The 22,300-nt window shown below is 50.4% G+C and overlaps 3 protein-coding genes across 5 annotated transcripts; all 3 read left to right on the forward strand.

Annotated features, from left to right (window-relative positions):
* Positions 1-572: 572 nt before the first annotated feature.
* HOXD9 (homeobox D9) lies at positions 573-2,809 on the forward strand. The gene is made up of 2 exons (XM_023212310.2): positions 573-1,470; positions 1,819-2,809. The coding sequence occupies exons 1-2, from the start codon at positions 687-689 to the stop codon at positions 2,058-2,060; spliced, it is 1,026 nt and encodes a 341-aa protein (XP_023068078.1). The 5' UTR covers positions 573-686; the 3' UTR covers positions 2,061-2,809.
* Positions 2,810-7,579: 4,770 nt separating this feature from the next.
* HOXD8 (homeobox D8) lies at positions 7,580-10,596 on the forward strand. 3 transcript variants are annotated; one of them, XM_023212314.2, is made up of 3 exons: positions 7,586-7,649; positions 8,663-8,810; positions 9,208-10,596. In XM_023212314.2, exons 2-3 carry the CDS (start codon positions 8,786-8,788, stop codon positions 9,501-9,503), a joined length of 321 nt encoding a protein of 106 aa, XP_023068082.1. In that variant the 5' UTR covers positions 7,586-7,649; positions 8,663-8,785; the 3' UTR covers positions 9,504-10,596. The 3 variants fall into 3 exon arrangements, with proteins under 3 accessions (XP_023068080.1, XP_023068081.1, XP_023068082.1); XM_023212312.2 differs by having other exon boundaries at positions 7,580-8,810; XM_023212313.2 differs by having other exon boundaries at positions 7,580-8,810; positions 9,211-9,909.
* Positions 10,597-12,479: 1,883 nt separating this feature from the next.
* Positions 12,480-18,249, forward strand: LOC111542803. The gene is made up of 3 exons (XM_023212388.2): positions 12,480-12,565; positions 14,446-14,879; positions 16,882-18,249. Exons 1-3 carry the CDS (start codon positions 12,480-12,482, stop codon positions 16,905-16,907), a joined length of 546 nt encoding a protein of 181 aa, XP_023068156.1. The 3' UTR covers positions 16,908-18,249.
* The last annotated feature ends 4,051 nt before the right edge of the window (positions 18,250-22,300 follow it).

Here is a 22,300-nt window from a genome sequence, read left to right on the forward strand (position 1 = left end):
TCCGTTTTATTAGGGACACATTAATCTATAATCAAATACACCTCATAAAATTTTTATTGAAAGGCATAATATCATTACAGAGGTCTTCCACCTGTTTTAAACAACACGACAAGCTGTGAGCAAGCATGTGTGTGGGGAGGGATGGGTGTGGGTAGGAAGAGAGGCAAGTGGAGAACAGCTCCCCTCGGGCGCCAGGGGCCGCCCCCGAGGGCCCGCCTGCCTCGGGCGACACCGGCCTGGCGCGCCCCCGGCCGCTCCCTGTGCCCGGGATACGCCGCCCGGGCTCGGAAGCTGGAGAGTCAGCGCCGGGGTCGGACTGCCGGACCGAGGGCTGCAAGAAGAAGCGAACAAATAGTCCCCAGCGCCTCCTCCGGCTGCGGTCGCGTCTGTGGTCCTGGCAGCACCTGGGCGGGCCAGGACGGGCCGGGTCGGGCCGAGCCGGGCACATGGACCGGACCTGCAGGCTCTAATTGCGGCTCTTATGTTGATGATTTTTTTTTTTTAATCACAGCAGCCCCCAGTTTAGCGGACTGATTTACTCCCGGTATTGGTAAATATGATCACGTGGGCCGCGCGACCAATGGTGGAGGCTGCAGCCTGCGAACTAGTCGGCTGCTCGGGCGCCGGCGGGGAGCGGCTCGGAGGCGGACAGTGTAACCTTGGGTGGGAGCGCGGGGCGCCTCAAAATGTCTTCCAGTGGCACCCTCAGCAACTACTACGTGGACTCGCTTATAGGCCATGAGGGCGACGAGGTGTTCGCGGCGCGCTTCGGGCCGCCGGGGCCAGGCGCGCAGGGCCGGCCTGCAGGTGTGGCTGATAGCCCGGCCGCCGCCGCCGCCGAGTTCGCCTCGTGTAGTTTTGCCCCCAAATCGGCCGTGTTCTCTGCCTCGTGGTCCGCGGTGCCTGCCCAGCCCCCGGCGGCGGCGGCGATGAGCGGCCTTTACCACCCGTACGTTCCCCCGCCGCCCCTGGCCGCCTCTGCCTCAGAGCCCGGCCGCTACGTGCGCTCCTGGATGGAGCCGCTGCCCGGCTTCCCGGGCGGCGCGGGCGGTGGCGGTGGTGGTGGAGGCGGCGGCCCGGGCCCCGGTCCCAGCCCTGGCTCCAGCGGCCCAGCCAACGGGCGCCACTACGGGATTAAGCCTGAAACCCGAGCAGCCCCGGCCCCCGCCACGGCCGCCTCCACCACCTCCTCCTCCACTTCCTTATCCTCCTCCTCCAAACGGACTGAGTGCTCCGCGGCCCGGGAGTCCCAGGGGAGCAGCGGCCCCGAGTTCTCTTGCAACTCGTTCCTGCGGGACAAGGCGGCAGCGGCGACGGGGGGAACCCGGCCTGGGGCAGGGATTGGGGCCGCGACTGGGACAGGCGGCTCGTCGGAGCCCTCAGCTTGCAGCGACCACCCGAGTCCGGGCTGTCCGCTGAAGGAGGAGGAGAAGCAGCATTCGCAGCCGCAGCAACAGCAACTTGACCCAAGTAAGTGCAAAAGAAATTGCCCCCTGATTTATTGCTGAAACCTGTAAGGCTCGAATGTGCAAAACTGATAGTTTTACTAACCTATAAAAACGTCTAGACGCCTACCCAAGCCTAGGCGAGCAACATGCATCCATAAAAAGAGCTTCCCATAACCACCTACCCTGGGCGCTCGGTTTGTACGGTAAACAGAGCGCTGGCATTAAGGCTTTTTATGATAATTCCCCCCAAGTTGTGAAAAGCGACCATCCTTGGTGAAATTAATTTAACGACCTCTCTTCCCCACCCTGTCATCTCTCCCTGCCTCCCCTCCGCCCATCTCTACCCGTCTCCAAACCCCCCTCTTTGTAGACAACCCCGCAGCGAACTGGATCCACGCTCGCTCCACCCGGAAAAAGCGCTGTCCCTACACCAAATACCAGACGCTTGAGCTGGAGAAAGAATTCCTCTTCAACATGTACCTCACCCGGGACCGGCGTTACGAGGTGGCCAGGATTCTCAACCTAACAGAGAGACAGGTCAAAATCTGGTTTCAGAACCGTAGGATGAAAATGAAAAAGATGAGCAAGGAGAAATGCCCCAAAGGAGACTGACTCGGCGCGGTGCTGGCGGGAGCGCTCAAGGGCAGCGGTTTTTGTTGTTTTTTTCCTTTGTGGGTGCTTGGTGCTTGATTTCCAGAAACTCTCCAGCGACTTGGACATTTTTTTTTCTTTTTTTAGATAGAAGTGACTGTGTGGTTGGTCTCTGTGAGGTATTTGGGGGACTCTGTATTAGCTCGTTTATGTGTTGGAAAAACCAAGTGGCTTTGGGGTTTCGCCCTATCCCACTCCCTTTCCTGCTCCATTGGTTCCTTAAGAAATGCTATATTTTGTGAGTGCACGCTGGCTTGGGGAGCCCTCTCTTGTGTAAATGTCCCCCATGTTTCTGAAAAGTGCTGTAGTTTAGTCCCCTCGCCCCCAGCGCTGCCCGAACAGGGGCCAAATGCGCCCCAATTCCAAGAATGAAGGCCGAGCGACAACAGTGCGGACACGCCGGCTGCTAGCCCACACTGAAGCCCGGCCGGGTTGCCCACCAGTTGCGAAAGCCCCCTTTCCTCAGGGAGCCCGTGGGACCTCGGGGGAGATCTCCAATGAGGCCTAGAGAGGAGCCCAGGGCCTCGGGCGGTTTGGGGTTTGTCCTCAGTGCATTGGACGCGCTACTCTCTCCCCCGAAGACTGGGCTCGCGTGGGCGGCCGCGGATGGTGGCCGTCCCGGTTCCTGCCGGAGGACCAGTTGTAAATGTTACTGCTTCCTACTAATAAATGCTGACCTGATCAAATGGAGCCCAGACGCTGGCCCTAAACGTTGTGTGCCTGCTTTCTCTGTCTCTGCAAAATTTCACACTCGGGATATTTCTCCTCTACCCCTGGGAGGGAGACACTGTTAAAAATTCAGGGCCCTTCCACCTGACAGATCTCTCTGATGTGTCTCTGCCTTCCTCACATCCCTTTGTGCAGGCAGATGCGGCAGCACAGACCCTGGGGGGGACATTGGTGCCTCCCCAAACCTGGTTCAAGCTCCTCCACGAACTCTGTGCTTGGGCCCAGTGTTAGCTTTGCAGCAGCGCCCAGAGGAGCCAGCAGGCCCCAGAAGCAAGGCACTTTCAGGCTAGGGCTTGGGTACACAGCACTCTAACCTTCCCTGGGCTCTTGGAGCCCCAGTGCCAAACCCCTCTCCAAACAAGGGAAAGGCTAACTCTGCACTCTGGAGCAACTGTCCGAGCTCAGCGGGGCTGACTGGCTCTGGGAGGTCCCAGCCGGTTAGTCTGTAAGCTTCTGCCCCTCCCACCAAAGCCCCAAAGTGACCTTAGCGATCAAAATGGTCAAGGCTTTCCTCCCCAGCCACCTCCATTTAACCGCCTCCTTCCCCCCACCCAGCTTCTGTGTATGTTTAGCCCCCAGCTTGGCCCTCTGAGGGCTACATTCAGGGCTAAAATGAAGGTCATTGTAAGTGAGGGTTCGGGTGAGCACAGCCTTTGCAGGCCGAAGAGGCACCACCACCAGGTGGCCTGAGCTGGGTGGAAGGTGGGGGCAGTGGCAGAGATCTTGGGGGATCCCAATGAAAGAGGAGACTCGAAGAAAAAGCAGAGGGGGCTGGGAGGGAAAGCCAAGGAAGGCTCAGATCCGGCAGAAGGTGCTTCGTACCCCTGCCCCTGTGGCCAGCTCGGTACCTAGGGCTCTTTGAAAACAGGAAGAGCCAAGGTGTCATAAAGCCATCTAGCCAGCCAGACGTCTGGAGGTAATGAGTTTACGACAGGCCCGGCGCTTTGCTTTGAAACCATCTCATTTTGATGTTTGTGTTTGTGGGAGGAAAGGAAAAATGCAGACAAAACTAGGTCTTAAAATCTAGACAATAAAATATAAACAAGACTGCGTTGGACCAAGAAGGCAGGGGCATAGGAGCCCCCAGGTGAGGTGTGAGCACCTAGGAAACAAACATGAAAGAGGTAGGAAGGACGAGGTGAATGAATTTCTGATTTTTGAAATGAACTGGGTATTGGAAGTAGCCTAAGGCGATGGCATTTTATAGTATTTTGACTACGACCATGGTTTAGCTGGTTCTTTAGAAATAAACAAAAATACTGGCCTGTTATCTGGGGGTAGGGCGGTTACTGAGCTTAGGTCATTTACCCAGTTGAGAGTCTCCCAGAAGTGTGGCTAGTGGGAAAAGGTGAAGTTAGATGCCTATTGACAAGAATTTCTGACCCTCCACTCCAAACTTTGAAGTAAAATATTGTTTGAATTTATGTGTATTCACTTACTAAAAAATACAATTGTTACATCTAAACTGGAGAAAAGCAGTTTTGAAGATGAGTAAAAAGAATAATCTAACAGGAAACACTTAAGCCAATTGAATAGTCATTGCTTTAAAAAAAATTCTAGTGGAATGCTTAGTTCAATGACTTTTGATAAATATTTTTAAAATCCCGTTTACTGTCCATAGAAATTCAAACGAACCCAAGTCCAAAGGGACTTTCCAGACAGCCACGCAGAGATCCAGCAAAAAGCTTTTGATTTGGCTTCGATTCCCCAAAATTGCCACCTAAGTGGGCCCAAAGCATTACAGTGTTAAAATAGCAAATATTCATGATTTAATCCTAAAAGCAACAGCTGTAAGAGAAAAACAAAAAACATAACAATACTTGACTTCTGTAATTTCTTGGTTGCCAAAGTGTCTGGTTCCTCTGGAAAAGAAAAAGCCTCTTGGCAGTTGATATTTAGAAAGTTGTAGGTTTTGTTAAATCTAGCCTGTCTCTATAATTGTTTTAAAAGGCACAGCTGGGCGGTTACAGCATGGGGACTTTTGGTGTCTGGCAAAAGAAGGGCTGGAAGCTTTTGGAAAAGACACTACTGGAAGCTGTTGGGAGCACTGATAGAATATTCTAGGCATGCAGGAGCTCCTGCTTGCTGCTTTTGAGTTGTTGACAATCATAGGAATGAAGCATTATTAGTGTCAGCAGTCCAAGCCCCAAACTAAAGAACGAGATTAGAATTGGTTTGAGATGAATAAAAGGAAGTTAAATTCAGCGGACTGGAGGTGGCATTTGGCCACTAGAGAGCGCTGTTGCTCCACTTTCTGATCTCGTAAAGCTGGAATTGCTGCGGAGAACGGTTTTGATTAAAAATATTTACAATCTTATTTTTAATCCTAAGTTAGGATAAATTTAACCAAAAACAAACAAGGTATACTATTAAGTTTTCCGGCAGTGTTTGCTGGGCATAAACTTTTGGCTCGGTCAGGGCTTCAGAAAATTTGGAGTATGGCACAGCTGAAAATATAAAACATTATGATAAATGAATGTGTTATATCAAAACAGAAACCTGTAAAAGGCATAGATCTTTGCTTACCAAGTTAATCGCGCTCTTTTTCTACTCATATTATAAACGAAATGCTTAAATAAATGTTAAAAACTGTTTTGTACCAAGAGGAAATGTGTTGTAACGTTTTCTAAATTTGGCCTGAATGCCTATAAATGAATTTTCTAGTGTTCATTTTTCTTTTATTCTCCTGAGGAATCACACAGTTCTAGAAGATACCTGGTATTGTTGAGATCCGGGCTCTTTCATTTTTTCCCCCCATTCCATTCCAAAATCCACTCATTTGTCCAGGGTTCAAACGTGTGCGCGCGCGCGCGCGCACACACACACACACACACACACGCCAAACTGAAAAAAGGGGCACAATTACAAAGGTAGCTCCAAGGCTTTATTGACAATAATAATCTTTTAATTGGTCATTTGCAAGATTGAAGGACAAATCCTTAACTGTCAGAATCAGTTTGTTCGCCTTCGGATTTAAAGAAAGTCATTACACTTGGCAATAACCAGCAGAAAAAAAACCCACAAAAACAAACAAACAAACAAACAAAAAAGACCCTTGCTCTCCACCACCCCAAGTCTGCACTCCTTACTAATTTAAAAATTAAATAAAGCACGCCTTTATCATCTCCCAGGTTCATTAACAATTCCTTTACCTTTCAGTCATTCCCAGGAGAAAAAATTGAGTCAGACATTATCACCTTGCTATGTCCGTCTATCTCGATCTCATTTTCTCCATTTGTAAAAATGATATTTCAGTCCACCCGGACACAAGTCAGGATCGCGGTCGCAGGCTGGGCCAATCCACAAGGAGCGAGGGGTAGCTGAAATCACTCGCCAGCCTGCGGCATCTCTGAGGCCGTCTGGGGCTTTCGGAAATTTGCATTTGGTGTGGAAAGCCGGCGTGGTGCGTTTAGCTTGAGCAGGGGCGCCTTGGAGGTCTGTTTCCAAGGCTGTGGACCTGGCGCCCTCACAATATTGTACCTATCCCGAAGGAAACGTGGCTCAGTCACCCAAAGAACCCACGAAAAAGGCCGAGCAGGAGAGGGGAAAACACACACACAACAGAGAACCACTGCATTTATTGGACATTGAAACGGGAGCAGAGAGGGAATGGAAGTGTGTGGGGAGGCGGTTGGTAGGTAGGGTAAAGCCAGGCAACTTTGGAGAGAGCTGCTAAAATCAGGAATATTTTGTCGATTCACACTCGACTGGGCCACATGACTCGGGCTACTTTTCTTCATCTCTGCTCACAAACTAGCCTGAGCCTTCTCTTTCTCTGCTTTGGGAAAAATTCGTAACTTTGAGGCCTGCGGCTCTCTCGGCAGTAATTTCACAGGCTTGGCGGAGGAACTAGGATCATTAGCAGAAGATAGGCCGCCTGCAGCTGCCTGGAACCGGCGCGATCTGAACGCCGGCCGGGAGGCTCCTGGGGGTATCTTGCTGGCGTCTGCCCCCCGCGCTCCTCCGGGAACCGCAGCCGGCCCTGGTTCGCTGCGCGCCGGGGCCGAGACCCGGGAGCCGCGTCCTGCCGGGGGAAATGTCACCCTCCCCAGCGCGAGCCCTTTTTCCCGCCTCAGAATGTTTGTCCGCTCTTCCATTTACTCTCAGCAAGCCTAATGCCCCCTCCTGCATTCTTCAGCCTCACCCTGCGCCCATTGCTGACGTCTATCAAGGGTGAAATGATGGAAACTATATTCATGGACATGATTTCCATTAAATATCAATTAACCTGAGAGCCTCGGCCAGGCTTGCGGTACGTCAAGGGTAAATGTACATCTCATTTCCACAGGGCCCACTCGGCTGGAAAAGAAGGGCTTTGATTTGCTTTGATAACGCCAGGATCTGGGGCCACACTCGCGGCTTTTAATCAAACCACTTCGATATGCCCCAACTCAAATGCACGGTCCGGTCCTTCAACACCTCTTGTCCACGTTCCCTGGGCTACACCCACGTGTCAAGAGCTGCAAAAGCCACAGGCAACCTCTGCTGGGCTACCCAGGGCTACCCCAGGGGCTCGGGGAGGGAGTCATTTGCTCCGCAGCCTCCTGGGAGTGGCCTCCTTGCCTCCCCCAAGTCTAAGGCTCCGCTGCGGCCCCTCCCTGCCGGCTGCGGCCCGCGTTCCCGCAGCCCCGGGGCACACGGAGCCCTTGGCAGTGCGTCCTTATGGGCCCCCTTTAAGGCCGGCGGAGGCATCTCGGGCCGGGCGCGGCGCTCCGTCCGTCGGCGGTAGCGGTTGCACTGCACGCGGATCCCTCCGCGGGGCTCCTCGCCCCCTTCACGCTGCCTCTCGGTGCAGTGCTGTGGTGCGAAAATGCCTCGTCGGTGCGCACCGGGGTGGCAGCCTCGGCGGCGGGGGCGAGAGCGGCGGGAGGGGGGACCGGGGGGGGCGCGGTAAGAGGTGGCGGCGGACAGAGGGTTTTTTTTTCTTTTCCCTCCAGAGCGGGGGTTTGTAAACCGAGGCCAGAGTGTCCCCGTGGGCCGGGCGCACTTTTTTCTTGTCCGGGTGCGCTCAGGGACTTTTGGTGCCTGAGAGGAAACAGTGGAGGCAGCGGGGCAGGTCGCCCGGGGCGTCGGCGATTATATTGAGGCCGAGCCGGGGCGCGCCGGGAAAGGCCGGGAGGGCGGCGGCTCGCGGGGGCTGGGCGAGGCCTCGCGACCCGCGAGGGAGGCGGCGCGAAGCCGAGTCTGGGGCGCAAGAGCCGGGCATGAGCGCCCAGTAGCTGAGCGCCCGCGGCTGCCCGGCCTCAGAAGCGACGCTCGAGCGCGGGCGGGCGGCAGCAGCGACGTAGCCCGGCGGCCCCAGCGGCGTGAGCAGCCGCCCCAGAGGCCCCCGCGGCAGTGCGGCCGAGTCGAGGCTCGCTCCCTGCCTGCTTAGCGCCGCCCGCCTGCCCCGGGCCGCCGCCGCTGCCGCCCCAATGAGTTCGTACTTCGTGAACCCGTTCTACTCCAAGTACAAGGCGGCGGCGGCGGCGGCGGCGGGCGAGGCCATCAATCCCACTTACTACGACTGTCACTTCGCGCCCGAGGTCGGCGGCCGTCACGCCGCCGCCGCAGCAGCCCTGCAGCTCTATGGCAACAGCGCAGCCGGCTTCCCGCACGCGCCCCCGCAGGCGCACGCGCACCCGCACCCGTCCCCGCCGCCCTCCGGGCCGGGGTGCGGCGGTGGGGGCGGCCCGGGCCAGGACTACTTCCACCCCGGCGGGGGCAGCCCGGCCGCTGCCTACCAGGCCGCCCCCCCTCCTCCGCATCCTCCGCCTCCGCTGCCGCCTCCCCCCTGCGGCGGGATTGCCTGTCACGGGGAGCCCGCGAAGTTTTACGGATACGATAACTTACAGAGACAGCCGATTTTTACGACCCAGCAAGAGGCCGAGCTGGTACAATATCCTGACTGTAAATCGTCCAGTGGTAATATTGGCGAGGACCCAGACCACTTAAATCAGAGCTCGTCTCCTTCTCAAATGTTTCCCTGGATGAGACCACAAGGTTGGGATGCTTTTTTTTTTTTTTTTTTTTAAGAGGGGAGAGGGGGAGAAATCTGCTTTCATCTCACGGTCTGGCTTTAAAACTCCCCTTCCCTCTCCCCCTCCTTTTCCTTCTTGTGTAGCCACAGTGGCTCTTATTCATAAAGTAATACAGACTTTTTTTTTTTTTTTTTTTTTTTTTAAGTAGAAACCATGTAAAGATGATGGGGACAGAATAATTGTGAAGACCTTCTCTCTGCCCCTCTTGCCTGCACACCCTATATATATTTGAGCTAAAAAGCGCTGTGTATATTTCATCCCGTAGGCCCCGCTCCACAAACCTCCAGCAACATGTAGAGGTACCATAACATTTTTAAAACGTTTATTCCTCCCCCCCCTTTTATTTTTGTTTTAATCAGCAGCTCCTGGTAGACGAAGAGGAAGACAAACCTACAGTCGCTTCCAAACTCTAGAGTTGGAAAAGGAATTTCTTTTTAACCCCTATCTGACCAGAAAAAGAAGAATCGAGGTTTCCCACGCCCTAGCCCTCACCGAGAGACAGGTAAAAATCTGGTTCCAGAACAGGAGAATGAAATGGAAAAAGGAAAACAACAAGGACAAATTTCCTGTTTCCCGGCAGGAGGTAAAGGACGGGGAAACGAAAAAGGAAGCCCAAGAGCTGGAGGAAGACAGAGCAGAAGGCCCGACAAATTAACTTCTACCTTTAAATTTTACCACAGACTATTAAAACTAATGATCACCATATGCTGTGGACACCACCTATTTTCTTTGTTGGAAAGGACCTTACCTGTGTTTCAAGCTACCTTCAGGTCACTGCTCTTGAGGCTTCTGCGCTTTGAGAGGGATTTGGGTGTTTAAAAAAGTTTCTAGTATCACGTAGAAGCAGTCCTTGAGCTGTCCTATGGAAGGGTAATTTGATACTGACCTTGTAGCTATATTTTTATAATGGTTTTTAATGTCTGAGCTGGTGATTTGCCTGAACAACGTAAACTTCCTAATGATTAGCACTTAATAATTGAACATAAAATGCTTTATTAATCAAACAAGTGCACTTGAACATTTTAATCTTTGTGGTGAGTAAATTAAAAGGAGTCTATTAATTTGTTTAAAAAATTATGTCTGCAAAATACTTTATATTATTTGATTACAATGTATTATTTATGGATTTTTTCTTCTTTTATAATGAATGGTTCGGGTGCGTTTTGTTTACTCCTAAAAGGTTTCTGTGCGTATTTTCTTAATGTAATATCTCGGGGAAAAGACTGGGCTAAATATTCGAAAAGCACATATTAGCTGAAGAGTGTAACGTATAGTCCAGCTCTGCAGCTTCCTTAAACTTAAGGAAAAGTTTGGGCCAGTGACAAGAGTTTAAAGGCAATGTCCAAGTTGACAATTATTTTTCTATAGTCCATACAAATTAAATAATCTGGCAACTCTGGCAAATCGCCTTGTAAAATGCGTCTCATTTTTTAACTTGCTTTCGTTTTGAACCGCCCCTGTAATCGCCTGAAATCGCTAGTTCTTTATGCGGTGGCTGCCGCTGTATTCCGTTATTTTCAGTAGGTGCCATATTTATTTGTATTGCCTTCGTTTTGTTCGCCGCTGGTTTTAAACCAGCTTGCTGTGCGCATCTCAGACGTCTGTTGGTACGTCCTCCGCTGTTCTTCAGGAAAGCGATAGCCTTACCTATTTGAAACAAGCCCTGAGAGAAAGCGCAGAAAAACCTGAGTGTAAACAACTCCAGAATGTTGCTAGCTCTTTAATAAACAAATGAATCTTTTTCTGGAGCTAGGGTCTTTGAGCGCGGCAAATACCCCTTTTCCGTGAATCACTAACAATCGCCTCAGGACTCACTCAAGGCTTCTGTTTAATAAGAAAGGGGTGGGGTTACACACACTCTGCGCTGTTAAAAAAAAAAAAAAAAAAAAAAAGCCGCAGGGGCCCCTTCTTTTTCCAGAGAGGACTGGCTAGTCTATCTTGCTCTAAATAATCTTGCTAAGATGCTCTGAGAGCTTTGATCCTCTTAAAGGATTCAAATTGTGGGCCCAGTGGGGGACGACCCAGACAGAGTCCATGTTACACCACAGCTTATTCCACTGAGCCAGCGTCGATGCTGGGGTTTGGCATCTGTTATTAACAAGATATCCATTTTCCATTGGAGGCTGCTCCTGCAGCTGCCATTTTACAGGGGGAAGAGGAGTGGGAGAAAAAAGGAAAATTCAAGTAAAGTAACATTCATTCCCGAAAAAGGGAAAGCACCTTTATTAGGTAGTCATCGAAGAGCTCTCTGCTTTCTCTAACCCTGTTTATTTTCAAAGGGATACGTTTTTATTTCCAGAGTTGCTTTTATTACATAGCTAAGAAAATGGAATCCTATAGTTTTGCCCCAGGGTCACCTCATCGGGTTTTGTCAGGCTGTTTGCCTGTGGCTTCACAGACCACAGAAATGTTGCCACTGGCCAGGTCAGAAGGAAAGCACCTCCTGGCTTTCCATTCTGGGAAGAAGTGATGGCTGTGACATTCTCCGACCTGAGCCAGGAAAGATAATTTTAAATCACAGGTGGCCCAGGACTTAAACATTTGCACTCCAAGAGACAGCTGCAAATGCCTATGCTGGATTTGAGAATGTTTTGCTCTGTGCGCTGCTTAAGACTCTGCTGTCGGCTGGTACAGAGTAAGGATGCCAAGGGCCAAGAGGCTGGGGAACAGCCTCCAGTGTAAACCATCCAAAGACCAGTGCTGGCTGAAATCCAGCTGCCCTGGATTTAAGGGACTCGGGACTCCTTTGTATATTAGCAAAACTGGCTGTCTTCTGTTCAAGGATGCTCACCAGATTCTTTTAGAAACCTGAAATAATGTTGGCAAGACTGTCAGGTGGGAGCACTGTGTATGGGTGGGTATGGAAATCAAGGAAGGAAGAGGAGGTAAAATGTCATTTCTTCAGCCTTCTGTGCTGGTCTCGAAGTGTAACTTTTGGCCCCACTGGCCCCCTAAACCATGGTAAATTCATACCTCATGTACAGACAAAGACTGTTGCAATAGCTGGTGTATTTTAGAATATGAATTTGTATGTATACATAGCTTACACGCCCAGAGTGTTAATTATACATGTAGGTAAATGTTTCCTTTTGTAGCTGGGAAAGAGCATAGATTTGTGTTCAAATAAAGACCTTGGGGAATTACACATCACACACATTCGCCACCTTCTTTCTTACACTGACTAGACATCCCCACCCCCCATCATGGTGTTTCATGCAGACAGACTGGCAGTGACTTGCGCACAAGATGCCCTTCTAATTGGCTCAAATGTTTCAACATCCAAGCGTTGAGGCAACAAGCAAACATTTTTTTGCTGCAGAAATTTGCATAAACCTTCAGAGAATGCTTTGCCATCCTGGGCAGTGCTTTTCAGCCCTGGACTACAGCAGTCGGCTTAGAGAGGTCTGTAAACCGTTTAGAGAAAAATAATACTCTCCAATGTTAACACTGAATGAAAGAACCAAGCCTCCTGAATGATTTAGGCTCTCCATTTGCAATGACCAGAAACACACAAAAGAGGATGTGGGTCTCAGTGGTTTTCAGAGAAGTCAGTTCAAGGATGCCATTTTGTGAGGTTCCACAAAGCCCAGTACATCACTTACCTCTGGGCACAAGAGGAGAAAATGCAAATATGGCTGCTTTTTCTGTGCAAAGTCTCTTTGCAGCCCTCATTCCCCAAGTTGAAAAGGAGGGTCATAAAGCTCTGCTTTTATCTGGGTAATATGGGGAGAGGATAATGAGGCAAATTCACTACTGAGATTATTTCTCAGAAAACTTTGGAATTAAACAACTTCTTTGCTCAATTCCACATTTGTATACCAGTATACCTGTGTGAAGTCTTCTGGGCTTGTGAGGGCCCAAAAACTTGCCCCATCTGCTTGTGTAATTTAAAATATTATTTTATTCTGTAATACAGAAGGAAGTGCTATTTCACATCCAAGTTTCTTGTGTCCTCTGCTTCCCCAGTATTTGCTGAATCCTTGGGCATCTGGGGGTGGACAAGGGAGGAGAGAGAACATTTTAATGGGCCCTGGCTGCTGCTGTGGTTCCTTCCCGCAAAGTTAGGGCCCACTGGCTTTTTTCTAGAAAGAATATGACTTTTGCTGACAGATGGCAGCAAAAGTCCTTTAATCAAAAACATCCAAGGTCATCAGAACTTTTTCAAGGGATAACAAATGGCCTGCTCCAGAGGGTGCTGTGCTGCTTCCTGCTTCAGTCCACATCCACTTAGGTACTTACTGGGTGTGAAGATGTTAATAGCAGAGAACTTATATACAGATATCCAATGCAAATATTTGTAACATAGTATTGGAAGTTTAAAGACACTGTCTTTAAAAGGATGGGGGGTGGTGTTACCTCTTTCAGGAAGATTCTGAAGGCTGCATGGCTATGCCCATGAGGGGAACGCTGGAGGCCAGCCAAGGACATTTACTTTCGGGAGTTCACCAGAGCAGTTCCTGTGAAAAATATAAAGGGAATGTGACGCCGGCCTTTGAGGAAAAGGAATTATTCTTTTTTCTAGGTTGATCTGAGGAAGTAACTCTTTTCCTGAACAAATGTCTTTTCTCTTCAGTATTGCGTTGAACACATTTTTCAATTGGGAAATATTTGGGGGCAAGAGGAGAGGGGAGAACTAGAATTAAACTCCATAAAAATGAAAATTGCTCTTAGTGGGGGACGTAGAGCAAGGAGTTTCAGAAGGGATCCAGGAACCATAACCCTGTCTGTCCAGAAAGATGTTTCTGTGGAGAAAGATCAGGTGATGGACTTTCAAACGGGTGTTTCGGGTATTTCGGAGAGGTTGACAAGTACCTAAAACCATTTCCAGCCTTGAAGCTGGTTGGTGATTATCCTACTGCAGAACCTCCCGGGAATGGGAGGGACCCCAATTTACGTTGGAGCGGTGTGTGGGGGGCACACTTTCTTGGCCTGCAGAGCCCGCATTTTCTTCCCAGGATAACCGGGACTGGCTTGCAAGGAGATGAGAGGGAGGAGGGGAAACCGAAAGTGGTTGGCTGCCTTTGGGGACAGGCCTTTTCCTGAGGGGAGAGGAAGAGAAGCCAAGTGACTGGCACAGGGTGAGAGATGGGGGTAGGTTGCTGTGGGGATCGCTTCCCCAGAGCGTGAGCAGTACATTGAGTTCATTTCCCTCCTTCACAATGGCCAACTGCGCAGAGGTTTTGAGCCAAACCAAAGAAAAGAACACACACACACACACACACACACACACACACACACAAATCCTAGAGAAGAGGGAAACAGGGGGGGAGGGAAGAAAGAACACGAAGGGAAGAAAAAAGGGAAAGGTGAAGAGGGACAGAGAAAGAAAGGAGGGAGGAAGGAGAGAGAATGGGGAGAGAGGAGTAGGAGAAGGAATAGAGGAGACGGGGGAGAGAGAAAGCAGGAGAGGAAAAAACATGGCGCTTGCGAGCTGTATGTGCAAAATCCGCAAGGAATTGCAGTAAATTCCTTTTTGTTTGAAGAAAATTTACAACTTGGTAATAGACCTTTTTATGACCTATTTGCGGTCGTCATTGGCTGCGGCTGGTCATGTGCAGGCGCCGCTCGCCTTCACGGCCTTTTTCCTGATTTCCCAGGCGAATTTCCCCCCGCATTCTGCTTTCCCAGAGCCTCACCCCCTCTTTTTCTAACCTTTGTCTCTGCAGAGGTGGGCTCCAGTCGCCGGCTGCTGGATTGCGGAGTCTGCCGCGGCCTTGGCTCCCTCCCGGCGCCCGGCCTGGGCCCACCGCCGCTCACTTGGTCCGCACAGCCGCCACCTCCGGAGCTGGTGGGGAGCCCGGCGAGGGAGGGCCTGGAAGGGGCCTTGGGCGCCAAGCCCCCCGCCGGCGCGGACACCGCCTGCCAGGAGCAGCCGGCCTGCTCGAGGTGACTGCAGCCGCTCAATTCCGGCGCGGCTTCTTCACCAACATGAGCGGGTATCTGCCGCCGAGAGCGCGCGCAGCCGGGCAGCGCCTAGTGGATTACAGCAGACGCCCGGACCGACCGCCGCCTGCAGCTCTGCACCCTTCGGGTAAGAGTCTCCCCCTCCCCGCGCCCCAGCATGCCACCAAGAAGCCTGAGGCGCCGACCCCCTTGGTCAGCTCAGTCCGGCTGCTCCCCTACATTTCCCGGGGAACTGGGGGTCGCTGTCTAAGCCCCTTCCCACAATCACTTGGCTCCTAGGGTGTCCCCTGCGGCCCGGGGCGGGGTCCGGCTGGGTTCAGAAGTCTAAGGGGGCAGTATTATTTCTTCCAGAAATTCTGAGAGCTAGGTAGCCACAGACAGGATCCCAATGTCTAGATGGAGAGCCTCTCAATGCCACCCTGGGAAAGCGTGTAGACGGGTTACTACTGAACATCTCCACTTGCTGGGGGTCACTAAAGGCATTTTATGCAGAGCTGTGGTTTTTGTGGTTTGTCTGTGGTCGTGGCCAGAGGTTCCCGGGAGAATAACAGGTGTTTTTTGAGGGTTGGGGCTTGGGTGGGGGTGGGGTGAATTCTCTGTTCCTAGGATGTGCTTGGTGTTTGAATCTAGGCTTTAGTGACTGATGCTGGTTAATTTCTAGGGTTGATGGTTTATTAGGCCTTGTGTTGTATGAGATGGAATTTTAAATATTTTTAAATGTTTCTCTAGTTCTTAGAGAAATTTTTAAACAACTCAAGATAGGTTCTTCCCACATATGATAATCTGTCAGGTGAATCTGGATTATTTTATATCACAAAATGAATGCATATTTTGGGAGGTAATGGTATCAGAATATATGGTGCAGGTCTTGGTAAAAACCCAATAGATCTTTGAGAAATACAAGACATCTCTGTGTTCAAACATCGTGTGTTTCTTATTTGTCAGAGTAGGAAAAGAGTAGATCTTTTTGCTCTCTAAATGTATTGATGGGTTGTGTTTTTTTTTTTCCGCCTACTAATAAATATTACATTGTAACGTTCTTCCCTCAACTTCAAAATTGCTGAAATGAAACAATGCGCGTAAAAGAAAATCCTTTGCAGAAGAAAAAAAGCTGTTTTCTCCCTCTGATTTTGAATGGCACTTGAGGATGCAGTTCGCAAATCCTATTGCCTATTCCGTCATGAACATTGTGAAATGAAACCTTTGGACAATCTGCCGCATTGCGCATGAGACTGGCCTGCGCAAGGCAAGGGTATGGTTCCCAAAGCACCCAGTGGTAAATCCTAACTTATTGTTCCCTTAAAATTCCAATGTAACAACGTTGGCCATAAAAGCGTTTCTGAACAAAACATGTCATCTTTGTGGAAAGGTGGTTTTCATAATTAATGATGGAATCATGCTCATTTCAAAATGGAGGTCCACAATTTGTGGCCAGCTGATGCCTGCAAATTCTCCTGGATCACTAATTCTGATCACTTACAAATAAGAAACTTGAGTGATTCTTTTTTTATTTGGAGTGTTTGTATTTTGTAATTATTTCTCTACTATGGTACAATGGTCTTTGAGGTCATTGTTTGATCGGTGTAAAAAATATTCCCCATTGAAAAGCAGGCACCTGGACAGTGGCTTCTAGGCCCTGCCTGGTAGATCCGGAGCAGGAAGAGTCCCTAGGTCGGATGGTACCCGGCTGGGGGTGGGGGTGTGGCCCTGATGGCCAAGCTCTATGTTCAGAGCTTCAGTGCTTTTCCCTGGATTCTGTAGCCTAGCGCACTTGGGTGACTAAACCCCTGGGTTGGGTGCAGGTCCGATTACGCAGCAGAGGTTGATGTCATGGGCAGATTTGGAAGACTGAGGGGTTCTTTGTAAGCGCCGTGGTAGCATTAATTCTTATTAGAACGAAATGGTCGATTGCATCTAAGGGAAATAATCCGCAAATCACAGAAACTTTAGGGCCATTAGTCCTCAAGGAGACTAGTTCGTGCTGTTGCCACTACCGGAAATAACCCCATTGTTTCTGTTAACCTAACAAAAAAATGAAACGAAAATTTAAAACGCTGGGACCCTAAGAGCTGAGAAGCCCGGAAGTATAACTCCCGGTGTCCTTGGCCCAAACCTCTGTTCTCTCATAGAGCAGGGAACCGGTAGCATGTCCTGACCTTGGTGACGACGGGTCAGGCCATGAACTGGGCTTGAGATCTCTGCGAGGACCAGGAGAAAGAGCGAAACTCGAAATTATAAACGTGGCCAAGCACGAGAGCTGAAAACAAAGTGTATTTTCTCCTCAGATGTTTCTACAAACAAGTACATTTTGCCAGAGTTCTGTTTTCTGAACCAGAGAGGCAAGGGAAATCGAACAAAGACAGTATTTCACCCTGGGCTGGCAGGCAGCTGTTAGAGGTATTTACGGCCTTGCCGCAGTGCGGCGGCCAGGCAGCCGGGCAGGGTATACGGGGGCACCGGAAGCTGGGGAGAAGCCACCAAAAACTCAGAATTCCAACTTAAATTCAATTTAGAGTCACGTTTTCGGAAATGGCGTGAACAGATGCCCTCTTTCTAGGGACTGGTCCTTTAGACTTGATAGTTTTGCAGAATGAGGGAGAAGTTGTGCTCTCTGAATGTAGGGTAGTTTTCCCCGCCTTGAAGAACGACTCAAGGAAAGCGGTGCCCTGTATGTGACATTTCTGATCCACATAACAACCTTCAGAGTGTTCATTGGTAACGAGGAGATGCTGCTTGTTCAGCGGAATAGGGCTTGCAAATCAGAAAGGACAGTTGAAGCTTTTAATACAGGTTTTACTGAAAAAGAAATGTATGTTTCCTGCTTCTTGAGATGAGGTTCCCAAGCTCCTCTGCAGCATCCAGGCATAGAAGCGGTGCGCGGTGCCTCATCCGTACTGCGCGGGTGCACGCCTGCCGCACAGCTCAGGGCCCCACAGTGCCCGCCACACACGCGCGCCAGGCATCCAGCGCATGTGCAGTTAAATTGCCCGGCCCGAGGATTCGATCGGCAAAGCACAGGTTGGGGGGGAGGGGACGAGTGGACTCCAGCAGGAAGATACATCCGATCTTTCCATTCTCCCTCCGTCAAGGCTCGCTACTCATCTTGCCTTTATCTCAGCCTTCCCTGTATAGCTGAACAGTTCTACCTTTAGCTACATTTCCAATCATTATGACTTATCACTTCACCCCAATTTAAATCTGTACGCTAGACATAGGCTGCAAATACGAGACAGGGGCCAAAGGAAACACTCTTCTTTCCAGTATATATATATAGCATATATTTGCCCCTCGGGGAAGGGTATAGATTTTTTTTTCAGCCTACTGCTTTGGGAAAAGGCCTTTCCTCCTGGCGCCTGTTCAAACCGCCAAACTTCGGGCCAATCCTTCAGCCTGACCATTCCCGGATCTTGTTATGCCAGCACAGCACATTCGAGGGCTCTGGGGGGCAGCAGCTTGGCGAAGAGTAGTCAAATAAATAAATAAACAAACGGACAAATAAGGGCTTTTCCCGCCTGGGTTCGCTTAATTAATGGGCCACGAGCTTGTTGTTTGTGCTGGGGTGGGGGGTTGGGGATGGGAGGTGGCCTCAGGTCCCTCTTGCTCCTTTCAGCCGCCTCAGGGGACACTGTAGAACTAGCCTCTGGTGCCGGGAGACCTCCGCCCGCTGGAGGAAGTCCCAGCCTCAGGTTTCCGGGGCTGGTGGTCGGCCTGCTGGGTTGTCTGGCACCTTGTCCAGAAGGAGGCGCTGTAGGACAAGCGTCTCGCCGGCTGCTGCGGGCCGGGAAGGGCGGGAGCGGAGGGATCGCTTTCCGCTCCTTCCACTCCGACTCCCTCTACCTCCGCTCGCAAAGTGTGTGGGGCCTAGAACAAGGGTCGACGGTGTTGCGCCCCACACCCCCAGGGGTTCCCTTCTCCAGACCCGCAGTGGAGGCAGCTCCGATGCCTGGGAGCCTAGGGCCGTTCCGGGTTGGCAGGCAACCTCGCTTTCTCCGCCCTCCCGGAGGGGGCGCGATTTCCTTGTGCTGCGCTCCTGGGAGCAGCAAGTTGAATCCTGTGTGGGGCAAGCTGGGCCCAATCCGCGGATCCCAACCAGCCCCCCACTCTGGGCCGCGGGTCCTGTCATTTACCTTGCCCAGGATTCCTGGTACCCAAAATGGACAGCCTTGAAAAGAACATCCTTTAGTACCCCCTCCAACCGGCTGATGGGCCTTGCCCTTGCTCTCTTAGAACAGGGCCTGGGTCCTGGGACTCCCTGGAGACTCTTAGAGCTTGGGTAAATCCCATTTGCTCTGCAGCTTGAGAGAACTAGCCAGATGCACATGTCTACTCCACACCACCCAACCACTCTTCTACCACCACTTCGCGCATTTCAGGCCTTTTGTGGGCTCCACTGGGTACTCCTCGCACCAGCTTCAAGAGCCAGCGACACCTTACTTAAATAATGCTCTGACCCAATCTCACTGATCCTCTGTTATCTCTTGGCAATGCAGTATTTTGTCCCCCTCTCCCCACTGCCTTCTCTAGGGTAAGGATTCTCAGTGGAGACTTGCATCAAATCTCCTGTTTATAATGCAGGTTTCTGGGTCCTATCCCAGATCTACTGAATCAGAATATCCAGATGTGGTACCCAGAGACCTGCATTTTGTAAACACTCCTCCCCACAAGGCAGTTGAGAACCAGTGGTCAATTATCTCTCCTGCTCCTTTTATGATCCTTTGTTCTCAAAGATCAAGTTCCCTCTACCCCTACAACTAGGCATCCCCCAGAGCTCCTAGGCTTCCATCCAGGATTGTGTTTTTTAAGGTCACCACCCTATAGGCTGAGTACTTTCATTTTAGGGAAGGGGCCATGGATCGCTTACTTTTGGCTTGGAGATTTCAAAGACAGTAGGTTGTGGGTTCAGACTGCCATGGTCCCATTTACCTGTTGTGTGACCTTAGGTGAGTACTGCAACTCTCTAGACGTGTTAATTTCTTTGAAAAGGAGGGATAAGAGTATCTTCAAGGGTTGCTATGAGAATTTTTACTTACTTGCAATACTATATGTCAGGCACTATTCTAACTGCTTTACGTACTTTAACTCACCAGTTAAGTACTTAAACCAGTGTTTGCCACATACCAAGTATTCAATACATACATGTTTCTTATTATCCCCCTCTTGCTGAGTAATCAGGCCTAGACTTTTAGAGCAAAAGACCCCTGGTTCACTCACCAAATTTTTAAATTCTATGGAGGACAAGACAGGTTTGAACACACAGGAAGTAGCAGACTCAGGAGAACATAGTTCTGGGACCTAACCTATTGCTCTTGTGGGCCACATGGTCCTGGCTCACTGGGTCTGAATGTCTGGCACCTAAATGTATCAGCATTACACCAGGCAGAAAGTGGCCCTAACTCCTCAGTGGGCAGGTGTCAGGTAGGGGAGGCCTCACACTCACACAGACACATCTTCGGCTCCCACAGATGGTTTCAGGTCTTTCCTGAGAGCAGGCCCCTTTATCCAGCTCCTGCAATCACTTTCTCCATCACCGCCCTGTCCTGTCAGTCACACCCACTGGGCTGGTTGTTCCTCCTGTTCTCCTATAGCCCCAGGGCAAGGACCCTCCTTAGTCTCTTAAAATCTAGGGCAGGGTAGGAAAGCAAAAGACCAACAACAGCCAAGGAAACTGAGGAGCCCCACTTCCACTCCCCCCAACCCTCCTCACCCCTTCAACTGCTTGTGCCCCAGGATCTGGGCTCCAGGGCAGCAGCTGAGCCTCTCCCCCCAAATACGTGTGGGGGCTGTAGCCAGAAAGGGTATTTTTATAATTCTTCATAAAAGATGTATGGAATTTCAAAGAATTGGAAGGGTCAATGGAGAACTGAGGGATAAGTCCTCACCCTTAGTTCTGGGTCCATGACTTCTTCTACAGACTTTTTTCATAAGAGCCTTAGTAGCTCTTGGCCAAGCTGCTTTGCTTGGTTTAACCAGGAAGTCCTCCTGGGTCAGATTTTTCTCTCGAAACATACAGTTTCTTCTGCTACCAAGCTTGTCAGGCAGTGTTCTACCTACAGCCTAGGGCAACACCTCCTGTTTGAACAAATCTTGGTTCTCCTAGTACTTAGATGGCCACCTCAGCCTCTTCTGCCCTTCTTGGGACCACTGGAACCTTATTTCTTGCCTCCCTGCTCTCAGACATCTTGCCCCAAGCCCCCTCCCCTTTTGTTTTGGTCTCTTCTCTCACCATTGGCCTTTTTGTGTGGGGTCACCTCTGCCTCCCTGGGTCCTCAAGCCAGAGCTCCAATGAGTGACTCCACTAGGGCGGGGGGAAGTGGGCAGGGAGAGAAATGTTTCTGTTTTGGTGATAGAGTATAGTGCCAGGAATTTAGAGTTACATTTCTCTCATGCTTGGGACTCCCTGTTCAATCCTTCTCTGGCTGTACCCCCAGACTATGTCCTTAAATACCAGCCCTGGGCAGTCTTCTTTCTCCACATGCACCTGGCCAGGGAGTGTATTCAAAGCCCCACCTATCTCTTCTGGTTGTACAAACATTGAGTTTAAGAGGAAAGCTCCGCCCTCTTCAGGCAAAAGGCCTCTTAAAAGCCAAAATGAGAATATTCTTTCCAGGAGCCACCTAGCAGGGGCCCTTAGGGTGGGCAGAGGGGTGACTTTCATTACTTTTGGAGTAGAGCTGCTCCCTCCCGGGACCCCTTCACTCTCTCTTCCTTCCTGCGAGCTACTTTGACTCCCAGGTGTTGGAGGAGCCCTACAAGGTGCCCTATCTCATGGGAGCTTGCTAGGCTCTTTTTAGCCACATGGGGAAGGACAGTACCCACAGTCCCACGTTACCTATAAATTAATTCCTTCCAGATTTTTAAGAAGGCTCAACTTGTCCTTCCCCACTGCCTCTTCCATTATCACCACAACCATTGCAAGCTCTTGGGAAACTCCCCAACAAACTGGCACACGCTAGCTCTGCTTTTCCCACCACTCAGCTTCTCTCTCCATTCCACTCTTTCTTTCAACTACAGAAGACCAGGAGGAGGGGAGGAGAAAAGGAAGAGGGGTAGGAGAAGACAAGAGAAGATTATGGGAAAGTGGACACTTTCTCTTAAATCACTTTGCCTCGCTTTCCTAAGATCAAGACATAAATGATGTCTGCCTCAATATATTCCTTTCGTCTCTCCTTTTCTTTACTCAGAACTACTTTTCTCTTATTGTCTAAATATACAGAGTAGGCTATGTAATTTTATCTTTTTGTGTAGGCCACAGTAAAGGTTGCAGGCATGTTTCAGTCACCAGGCTTCATCACCTTTTGTCCAAAGAATGTCTACCTAGCCCTGACTAGGTACCCATCACTGTTTCAAACACTGTTTCTCCTCAATCTTGTCTTCTCCTTACCCCATTCTCATAAAAAGCTCATCACAATTGCCTGGAAACTAATATGTACTGTGGTCTCCTCTCCCCTTCCCTCCCTTCCTCTCCTCCCGTCCCCTCCCCCCTCTTTCTTTTCTTTTCTTTTCCTTCCTTCCTTCTCTTTCTTTCTTTCTTTCTTTCTTTCTTTCTTT

The sequence above is a fragment of the Piliocolobus tephrosceles genome, chromosome 11 (assembly GCF_002776525.5).
Source record: "Piliocolobus tephrosceles isolate RC106 chromosome 11, ASM277652v3, whole genome shotgun sequence".
NCBI classification, from domain to species: Eukaryota; Metazoa; Chordata; class Mammalia; order Primates; family Cercopithecidae; genus Piliocolobus; species Piliocolobus tephrosceles.